The sequence below is a fragment of the Lepidothrix coronata genome, unplaced genomic scaffold (genome assembly GCF_001604755.1).
Source record: "Lepidothrix coronata isolate B3197 unplaced genomic scaffold, Lepidothrix_coronata-1.0 Scaffold5, whole genome shotgun sequence".
NCBI lineage: Eukaryota > Metazoa > Chordata > Aves > Passeriformes > Pipridae > Lepidothrix > Lepidothrix coronata.
This window is the reverse complement of record NW_016690185.1, coordinates 1,715,116-1,726,600: the sequence shown is the minus strand read 5'-3', so window position 1 is coordinate 1,726,600 and position 11,485 is coordinate 1,715,116. Positions and strand designations below refer to the sequence as shown.

Sequence of the window (11,485 nt, the reverse complement as noted above, 5' to 3'; positions counted from 1 at the left end):
TGAACAAACTGTTGATGAAGGAGTTAACGCATTCAGAAGAACCTGGTCACAAGCACTTAGCCAGCAGTTTGTCCTCTTTCTTATTGCTAGCAGCATTACTTTGGGAAGAATTTGTTCTTGAAGGACAGGCCACTGTCTTACACATATTCTGTGAACAGATATGTGACTAGCACACACTGCTTATGGCATCGTCTTAATTTCCTAATGTTTTCACAACGACAAAGAAGAGATGATGTGCTTGTAGGGATTCCTGCAGAATCTTGCAGATGAAGAGTCTTTGCAGAGGAGGAATTATTGCTCCTTTCACTCCTTAATGGTCCTTTCTGACACTGCAGTATTTGATAACCAATTCCTGATATCTTGATATATATGTGGGGGTTTCATTCAACAGAATAAAATCCAATATTAAGAATTTCAGGGGAAACTTTGTGTGCATGTGTACGAAGGAAAAGGAAGAGAAAATAGTTTTTCTGTCTGGCTGCTCATCTTTGCGCTCTTAGGAATATGTTACATCCAAACTGAAGTCTGTAGTTTTCAACTGAAATCAGTAATTTTTCTCAGACTTCCTGACAGGGATTACTACATCAAGATGATACTAACTTCACACAGTTTCTCTGTTGCCAGTATTCTCCAACATGAAACAAAAAAGATTTATTAGTACTTAATCAGTTATTGCTTCCCCTTCTCTTTGTAACTCATTCCTACTGGGAGACTTACAAGTCAGCTGAGTAATCAATTGCTGAAAAACGTCAGCATGCTCAATCATCTCCCTGAGTTGCAATGTAACTTAAAACAATTATTACACAACTCTAGAAATTGCATTACTCAAATTAAAATATCTGTAATTGGCACTTTACAAAATATTTTATTGACTCACCACTGTTAGGAAACTACTGACCAATAACAGAAGGCCTGAATGTTCCTCAGAAGTAAACTTAAGTGGAACATATTTTAAATGTAGTCATGAGCAACAACATCAGCTTAATTAGGTGTATTTTCTTACCACTTCCCCCCTGTGTTGAAAGTCCTTCATCTTCAAATATATCAAAACTCTCTTGCCGGGTCTGGGTTGTAACAGTTTTTAATGTCTCAAGTGGCATTCTCAGGACAGTAAGATTATACTGAAGGGAGTGAGATAGATCATAGCTGTAACTGATAGACAGTTAACATTTATTAGTAATTGTAGATGCAGAGGAATTTTCTGAAAGCCCTTACTCTCCATCTGTATTTACATTTAACACCGTACTATTTTATCCATTAGAAAAGACTTCTAAACAAGATACACAGGTTCTGATTCTATAATGGCAGATCATACAAATGATTTCCAAAAGAAGCTTTACAAATACAGCAACTGTTTCCAGTTTACAAAGGTTGAAAATGTGTTTATATATTCTTCTTATAACTGAAAACTAAACATGACTTTTGAACTTAAATCCAAACCCAACCTGAACCATTTTATGATTCATTTTATGGTAGATGTGTTTCTTAGAGTCATATAAGAAGCTTCTCCTTCCCTCTCTACAAACAACCACAGAAACAGCACAAATTTGTCATCTCCAAGCCCAGGGAGTGGGCTAGGGGAAGTTATATAATGTTAGGGCTGGGAGACAAAGCATGGAAAAAAAAATTCAGGTTTTATACTGTGAAAGAGCTTCCCCACACAAAAGCATGAAATACATATAAAGCTTTGGTAGGTTTTGTCTTCATAGATCCAGCTGTGACAAAAAGCCTTAATTTTCCAAGAGAAAGCATTTCTAGACTAATACACTTTTTGATATTTGCAAGAGGGATTTGTTTTGTTTATTTTTTTAAAGTCTTTGGGTCTTCTAACTACTACTGGCAGGTTTATCACCACACTTCTCCCATTTTTTTGCTGCCCCAAAAATCTCATGTAATAGTAGCTGGGACACAGAAATTTGACTTAGGTACAGCATTTATGAAACAATAAGCAAGAGAACTGGTAATGTCTAGAAGGCCCTATGAAAGATATATCCCATACAGGGTATATCTTAAATAAGGACCTATTTCCTCTATCTTCATTTCTGAATCAGGGCAAAGCTTTATTTTCAGAAAATGAGATCAAGAAAGAAAAAATGACAGGACAAGTAAACCCCCTGAAATATAATAATTTTCCAAGACAGAACTTCTGCATACCCTGGCAAGACTAAACAGTCAGCGAAAACAGCAGTATCAGTGCCAACTTTTTACCAAGCCACTAATCGTTCGCTATTTTTTAACCTAATAGAAATTAAAATCCTAACTAATTGGTTGAAGGAGAAATCAGGTCCAGAACACACAGACGAAAATGGACAAGCAGCATGATCATGTGTCTTATTTCCCCAGAATATCAACATAAGGATCTTGGGTTTCAAAATCAAAACCTTAACTTACAGCAAGTATAAGCACACATTTTTTTTAAAGGAACAGTAACTAATACCTACCTAAAATAGAAGTTGCTAGAAAGGTCCACATTTTGAAAGATTCTCAGATACCTAGCAAAATAATGCAAGTTATAGGAAAAATTATTACTCTAACAAGATAGACCACAAGAAGTCATTCAGAGGATCTTAGAAATTAAACTACATATAAATATTGACTCTTGTTCTGTGTTCCCTTCCTATATTACTGTAATTGTTTTGACAGGTAATTTCACTAGGATGTCAGCATTTGGATTAAATAAATCAAATAGCTCTTTGGGTTTTTTTTTTTAAATCTACTGTCTTCTCATGGACATACTCTGTTTCTTTAGGCAGTTGCAGATAAAGTTGTAGTTCCATTTTCCACAATTTTTCAGAACTTAAACAAACAAACTCTTAGCAATACTACACAAGAAATAAAATTTTTCAGTTATTCTCAAATAAATAAGAAAAAAATATCTACCTCAACTTGACATAGCATTGCAAATTCCCATAAGAAACAATAACACTGTCTATGAATGATAAAATGGTTGACATAAATATGTAGGTTATGATCCACTGCACACTAAGAGGGGAGACAGGTCTATGATCAACCTGACCTTAAAGTGGAAGCTCTTTTAATATTTACCATCAGTTTATCATAAGCCATCACTTTTTGACTATTCATACTTGGTACAGACTGAAAAGCAGTTTATTCATACCAGTTGCCTGGTATTTCACAGCAGTAAAGTTACCCTATCCTGATAAAAACACCACTATGACATAGTTGTACATTTCAGACAAGATTTCCTGATGATCAAAGGCTCAAATTTCTGTCTTCAGAAAAAAAGCACCCAAAAAGAAAGAAGCAGCTAAACTTAACCAGTGAGTCAATCCACCACCCTTTACAACGGCAACATTCACAGGATTCTGACAGCACAGAATCATTTAATGATCTATTCAGCACAAAAGATCTCTTCAGGTGAGATTAACATCATGCTAGAGCTACTAAAAAAAGAACAGTGTCCCAAACAATACAAACTAGCATAAGCATTACTTTGCCCTTGTAGGAACATTGCTTATATTTGATGCTTCCTGGTACAGATTTGCTAAGCTGTAGCTCTGACATGGAGATGTGGACGAAAAACTCTAGAAGACTGTAACAGTTGTATTTACTCTCCAGGTCAGAGGCCACAGCACTTGTAGCCTATTTTCCATCCAAGTAAGACAAAAAGGCTTGAATAACATACTAATACAAAGGAATCCATTACTGAAATTTCTAGTTGCAGTTATACATTACTTGGAAATATTCAAAAAGTACACACTGATTACCAGCATTATTTACCTGGCCTCATCAGGATGAGTGACTCTTACAGAGTCATTTGGAATGTAGATCATATTTGTATCTTCTATTTTATATATTGCATGACCTCCAATATCTGCCATTTTTCTTCTTTTTGTTATTAATACAATGTAGTAGCCTTCTAAAAACCTGACAAAACCTGTCAAAACAGCATTAAAACACTTTTAGTTGCATGTTTGGGTTGACTTGATAAAACATATTTAGAAAAACAGTATCAGAATTGTTTCAAGACTTCATATAATTTTTGTTTGTTCTTAGTGTTACAAGTATAATGTGCATATATATACACACATACCATGATATATATATACACAAAGACATACAGTCTTAAAATTCACCCCCAAGTAAGTGTTAATCAATGAAGTACATAGTTTTTGCTTCTTTTCCCTTCCACTGTGCATATTTTTAATATTAGGTAGTAGAGTTAAGACACTGAAAATCTGGAGTAAGTTTCTGTCAGAGTACTTGTATTTGCTTTTTATAGGACTCTCATTTTTCAGAGTAAGGCATACTCTAATTACTTCAGATACCAAAAGGTTAATTTTCCAAGACAAGGAAGAATCCAAATTTCCAATTTTCTTTTCAGGTTTATGTATTCTCTGCTGGGGAGGGACAGAGAACAGCAAAGGGAATTGTGGGTATTACAATACCTTTGTGCTCTCTCTTCTTAACAGGGAATTTAGTTCCCTGATTAAAGCAGCATCTCCCCAGAATCAGCCACTCCGAGCATCAGGGGTAATCCTTTTTTCCTATTTCCTCTCTCAGATACCACACCTGACCTTAGTGAAGTCCATGACGGGGGAATGACAACACGACACACACGGACACTCACAATTCACATTTTTACTCGCATTTATATTCAGTTCTTTTAGCTCTTTTAGCTTTGCATTACAAAGTATAGAAGAAGGATGAGCAGAGCACATATTTTCCTCCCTGTCACTGCTGGAGACTGCAATGTGATTGAGTGAACTGCAATCTTTTCTTCTACCTTATTAGCCCCCCTTGGAAAAATGCTCTCACCTGCACAAGGACAGGAGGCCCTGCTGACAGTAAGAAACAAATCTTCCATTTGAAGCAGTCAGACTATTGAATTTCAGTTGTTATACAGTAGTCACAGTTCTGCCTGTATCCTCCACGTACAAAAATCACTTATGTGAATAGCCTCTATCCTTTGAATTTCACCAAACATTATGCAGAAGTCTGATAAGGAACCCAGCCTTTCTCCTTGGCCTGGTTCCCCCCCTTTAAAAGCAATTTCTACTGTTAAACACTATACAGTAAACAGAACTCAGCCTATTAGCACCCCCATTCTGAGTGCACTGCATGTACTGCATCTGATTAACAAAATAACTACAGAACAGAACGAACAGAACAAAGCTGTCCTTTACAATTTTACAAAAAATAGTCCTGTTCTCCTCACCTGAGTCGAGAGGCAGAAATAAACAACCAGTTGCATTCTCTCAAATTACATGTTTATACAGATATGATTAGGTAGAATCTAGACTGGAAGATGTCTAAACCACATACTTTGGAAGTATATAATCTTTTACAGAGTGCGTTACTTCTAAAAAGGCATCTAGAAATACATATCCCATATCTGTTGGCCAATACATTTGTCCAGCTACAGAAAAGAAACTCTTCTGTTATGAAGAGTACATATAAACAATCATACAATTGGGATGCAAAATTTTAATTGATCACAACCAGTTTCCAACTGAATATATTATCATGTACTTAGACAGTGAGCAGTGATGGCTTGTTCAAAAAAACCCCAATGCTGCAAGACTGTTAGCAGCTTCTTTAGGTTTAGCCACATTATGAACACTCTTAAATTAATAAGGAACATAAGCCCCATCTGAGGAATTTCTGAAAAGTGGATGCATTGATAAATTCCAAAATGCTTCATGGGCAAAAAGAATACAGAAGAAAGTCTGTTTATTTTGCCACTTTAGATTGGAATAAAATTTTATTATGTTTTGATTGCCAAGCAAAATTCAGGGGCATCTTTTAGAGTAATTGCATTCTCCAGCTTCTCTGCAGCTTCAGATTTAGATGTTCAGGTATATATTGACTCTAATAAACCACAAAGTACTCTTGAGGCCTGCCACAGCACACGTTAACATTTACTTTAGAGATATCACCCATCAATATATTGACCGTGGTATCAGATAACAGGCAGGAAAGTAGTGACTTTCAGATGAAGTTAGAAGCTATTAAATCATCGAAGCAATGCTTCAGGATTATGGACAGCTGAGCAGCATTATAAAATTCAGTTGACATGCCATTCAGCTATACAAACATGAAAAAGAAATCTTTAAATATGTCACTGCAAAAAGTTAACCAAAAAGAAAATTAACTCTTCTTTCTGAATAGTGTCTGATAAAGAAATATAGCCTAACAAAGAATGGCAATTTCCATTTTCTTTTTTAAAAGCATTCTGTGAGCTCTGGATTTCAGGAACCAGGTTCCACCTGGCTTGCATAATTTGTATCCTAAGATCAGTTGAGTTTGGTGAGATCTTCAACCAAGTTTCCAGAGTTTGGCTGTTTCCTAGATCTCTCCCCTAGTGACAAAAAGACTGGTTACAGCACAACTATCACCCCTGTACTGGCCACCGTTTTCACAAAGTACACAGAAACTTATCTCTGAGCATGAAAAATTTCTAAATCCTCTTCAGTTCTAAAAATAAATAAAATCAAGGGGAGACAGAAAGATATACAGCATGACACGGTAAGCTTCACCTCCCAAGAAAACAAAAGATTTTATAAAATCAATCAAAACACTTACCTACTATACCAAAAGCAGAGACAGCTCGAGACAACCCAGAAGAGCCCTTCTGCCCAATCTTTGTTCTGTTTCCCAGGTCTAAACGTCCAAGAAGTTCCCTCACCTCTTGTTGTGTATACACATGCTTTAAAATAAAAAAGTCACTTAAGTTACTGCTTTGGTAGTTAAATGTTATTTCATGTCAGAGACTAGCAGAATTTACTTAATATACAATAAACTAAAGGCCTCCCCTACATCGTCTGTTTCCTGTTTCAGTGCTATCAACAAGTAGCCAGTATTATTTGGAATAATGAACCAACACAACAAAATAAATACACTCACCTTATCATCAATTATAACCAAATCCTTTGGTTCAGTGCGATCTATTTTCAAAACACGGTACTTGGTTTCTGCAGGATTACTTCCAACTAGAAAATACCGCTACATAAAAAAAGAAAAAATGTCAGAATATTGTACAAGATAAAGCAACCAGAGCCCAGTGTAACACAAGGCATCAACAGTGCCATTTACACAGCTTCTAGACTAGATCCATGCACCTAACAAGTATGTAATAGTCTGTATGGACTCTTAATGAACTGGTTTAGTCACCATACCTTAGGTAAGCACATTTATATACAATCAGCCTTTACAACTTAAAAGACCTCCTTCCCTCTTCTGTACAAGGAGGGAAAAAAAATTAGAAATTGAAGAAAGGTGAAAACCTGTTTAGAGAGGCAAAAATATAACTTACACTAGGTACTGTCCAACTGCACCCTGCCCCAGCCATTACTGTCTTCCCACTTGCTTTGTAAAATTTAGCAGAAGCTTATATATGTTTGTAACTTTTCATGATCTAAAACTAATGTTGTTACACTGTACTCCACTATTTCTGACAACTAGTCTTTTGTGATCCATACTAAACCCAGAAAAATTTTCAGCACTTCAGTACTACAAGTTTTCTTCAATTTTTATTCATATTTGATATGATAAGACTTCTCATTAATGTTCCTCCACCATACTCAAATTTGCTGGTTAACAATACTACTGTTTAAAAAAATACTAGCTTTACTTCACATTTAAAATATGAAAGAAAAACATATGTCTATTTCTCATGTAAGGGAATCAAACTATAAATTAATTTTTACATTTAGAGGAATAAACAAGCACAGGTTGTAGGACTGACTTGCTAAAAGCAGCTCTCATTTTACTAACTCATTTAATCAGTGTGGTGCTACCACACAGCAAGGTGTAACTCATTAATAATGCTTAGCCTAGTAGGAAAGCATGGCAAATTTATGTGGATCTATGCAGTCAGCTCTTAACTTTAGAAGTCACATGGACTTCAGATGTGAGAGAGGAAATCAATAATAACATTTATATGAACCTCACAGTTTCATAATTTATACAATTAGATGTTAAGAAACATCTTTACAGCCAAAATACTTAAGGTGAAAGAAGAATTCAAAGCCCTCTTCGGCTTCCCTTAATTCACAAAAGCATCTACATAGTCACTAAGTTCTAAAAAAGAAAATAAAATACTTAACTTTGAAAGCCATAAAAGCATAAAGGAAACAGCATCAACTTCTGGCTCCACCTAGTACACTGACATTACAGTGCTTACTGAGTGTCAAGTTTTGCTGTTTACTCGTAAATGATAGTAAGAAGGCCCTTCAAAGTCATATTCCATCAGAGTACTCCCTCACTGAAGCCTCTGAAACAGCACTTTGGCACAGGAAAATGTTTCCTACAGGTTTTTTAGCAGTGATGTGCTGCTGTGCACAGCCAGGCTCCCCAGCCTGCCCCCTCAGAGAGCAGCCTCAGCAGGAGATCCCTTAGTGCCAAGATCTGTGCTTCCCAGGAGGGAAATCATAATGACAGTGCATGGCACTAAATGACACAAAGGTGGAGGATGGAGCTCTTCCGCTATTATCATCCACCAGCAAGAAACACCAAGACAGACACTTCCTTTGACCATGCCATCGTACCACCTTTTTCTTCATGCAGCAGTAGGTGAACGGGCAGAGAGAAATATTTTCATCTGTAATACACATGATAAGTTAGCTTACGTTTTAAGAGTGCTGCTTCTTTATTTGTAGAAAACTCCTAATTAATTAAAGCTAAACAATTTTAAGTAGTCCACAATACTGTGACACAGCTCAGGGATGCCCCCATGTCCAGATTGCTAAATGAGTGCTATTTCTTCCCAAAGTGACACCTATGGTTGCCAACAAATAATCCTGAATAAAAACAGAACTGCACAACTTTAAGATGCTTGTCCAAACAGCTGTTTGTACCAAAGACCACATTTAAAACTGGAACACGGCACATGACACACAGGAAGGGAGAGAGAGAGAGAGAGAGAGATGCATAGGAGGTTGCAAATGCTATTACTAAGGAAGTTCAGCTGGACACTTCTCCATTTCTATTTTAATTAACCGATAAAACATAAAGAAGTACTATGAGGAATGCATCACTTGCATCACCTTAGCAGCTGCTATAGTGGGTTATGCCCAGCTGCAGGGCCAGCTTTAGGCACTGCTGCAGCTGCTGCTTAGAACCGCAGCAGAGTTAGATTAGAGGAGCAGTAATTATATCTGCAGACCATGGAAGCAACCACCATAATTAATGGTACTTAACAGGCTCTCTTTGAAGTCCTTTAAGGACTAATTTACGGGTTTTAAGTTAGCTAGTTAAGTAAGGTCAGTTGAGAACAGCCTCAAAACTGAGCATCAAGGGACTTAAAGTAAGCCAGGCACTGGGAAATCTCTATTTGGCTAATGGGAATCTTATCCACTGCATGTTAGAGGATTTTCCTGTGGAAGTAATAAAGAAGTAGTAAAGTAATCTGCAAAAACTTTTGAATTTAGACTAGTGTTCAAAACTAAGAACCCAAAATTAGACTTCTATCTGGGAAATTTTCAGGACTGGCTAAAACCAACCCCATAATTACTTGAAAACCAGCATGATATGCCAACTCATATTCGATTTACAAGATCTAAAAGGGAAACAAATATTGTATGAAAACTAACAATGCAATGCAAAACAATATACAAAAAAGACACTTCAACATTAGCTGTTTATGCTACCTAATTTATGCATCTAATGAATAAATAAGTCTGTCTTACTGGATGACATGGAGTACAAATAAAACCATATCAGTGACATGTTCCACAATTAAATTTACCATGACATGAATACTAGGAAAGTATGAAGACGACTACCAAATCAACACTGAGAATGTAACATAAAATAAATTAATTTCTGAGGTTGCAATATAATTGTAAAATTAATCAAAGCTAAAATGTGCTTATTGATTACAACTCTTTTGATTAAGAGAAACTATTGCAGTAAAAGAGAATCCACAGGTAAGCTACGGAAACAGAAACCTTTCTGTGAGTTTCTATCCTTATTATCTCATTCCGTTTATTACTAAGTTGAACTGAATAAATTTAAGCTTTTTCCAACTGTCTCAAACAACTCCACAGCAAAGCCAGTGCATTATGGACAACCTTGATCAAAGTACTTTTACCGGAGAACGGTACACAAGTAGAAACTGTGTAGGCTCCCTCATTCTGCTCTGGCCAGAGCCCTTCAACCATCACCTGAGGTGACACGTGCTGCTTCCAGGTTTAGTCTGCCCTTGGCCTTCGCTGAAACTTGTTAACAAGGGCGCTTTACCAACCAAGGCAGTGCACCATGCAGCTACAAGATCTGGACTGAAGCTTAATGTATTGCACAATTATCACTAAACAACCACAAGATAGGAATAATCATCAGTCACTTCCACCTGGGACTTAGCTTTAACCAAAGCAACCTAATTGAAAGGCGTTACACCCTCTTTTATCAATCTTTTGATTCAGCCAAGCCAAACAAAACATCTTCTAAAAGGAGTCTAAACAAAATAAAAAACTTCTTACTGCAAATTGTTGCTTTTAATGGCAAGATAATAGTTCTGAAATCAAACAATCTGCTCACAATTTTTTTATTATATTTTTTTTCTTTAAGATTACTTCTTATAACTCCTGGTCTAAAAATATGATTTCTTTCTTTGTATAAACTAATTAGCATTAAGAAATGTTAGCACTGCAAAAAACTTCTTTCACTTCTCAGTTAAAAAGCTACAAACAGCTTAATCAGCAAGAAAAAAAAGTGAAAATACACTAAAAGTTACTTGAAAAGCGCACTACCACAGCCAATTTTAAATCTGCAAGGAGCATAAAGAAAACCCTTAAAACCTTAAACAAAATGCTTGCAAAAGATACATGTTAGGACCATGGATATGTCTAAAAACACAAAGCCCTGAAGAAGCGTGGTGCGTTGACCTTGTCCAGCTGCCAGACCTCCACCCAGCTGCTCTCTTGCTCTCCCTCCTGAAGAGGACAGGCACAGAAAATAAGATGGAAAAGCTCATGGGTCAAGGTGAGGACAGAAAGATTGCCTAAGATTTACCATTATGGGCAAAACAGACTTGACCTGGGGAAAACGTATGTAATTTATTGACAATTAAAATGGAATCACAGCATAATTACACCTCGATGTAAGATACAGCAAAAACTCCACTATGTTCTTTCTTTCTACAGAACCTACAGCAATTCAGGAAGTGTCGGTCTTTCATCTCTCACAGAAACTGGCAGAATGACATGAAGAAAGGAAGATAAGATAAGAAGCTGAGAGATACCTGAAAAGAGCAAAAATTGAATTGGCATGCCATCTGCTTCCCGTAATCTTTTGAAACTCTTCAAAAGAAGCACTTTCAACATGACAAATTTACATTACCAATAAACCAATAAACTTTTATTGGTATGTAATCTATCATAAGGTACATAAAGTTTCATAGTATGCCATCCTACTTCAAATTATTATCTATTTCCAAGGGTCAACATAATTTCTTGCTTTCTTGTGCTCTGATTATCCTCTTTATTTCCAATATTTCAAAAGTCTAATAAGAGCTGGCCCACAT

At 36.3% G+C, this 11,485-nt stretch overlaps 1 protein-coding gene across 1 annotated transcript in view; it reads right to left on the bottom strand.

Moving 5' to 3' along the window:
• FIG4 (FIG4 phosphoinositide 5-phosphatase) overlaps nt 1-11,485 on the bottom strand; it is a 60,174-nt gene that overhangs the window by 43,227 nt on the left and 5,462 nt on the right. Inside the window, exons 2-6 of the mRNA XM_017829563.1 lie at nt 6,868-6,966; nt 6,547-6,670; nt 3,742-3,898; nt 2,442-2,492; nt 1,004-1,152 (exon numbers count right to left, since the gene is read on the bottom strand). Of these exons, the coding sequence (XP_017685052.1) occupies nt 1,004-1,152; nt 2,442-2,492; nt 3,742-3,898; nt 6,547-6,670; nt 6,868-6,966 (580 nt within the window). The remainder of the gene's footprint in view (nt 1-1,003; nt 1,153-2,441; nt 2,493-3,741; nt 3,899-6,546; nt 6,671-6,867; nt 6,967-11,485) is intronic.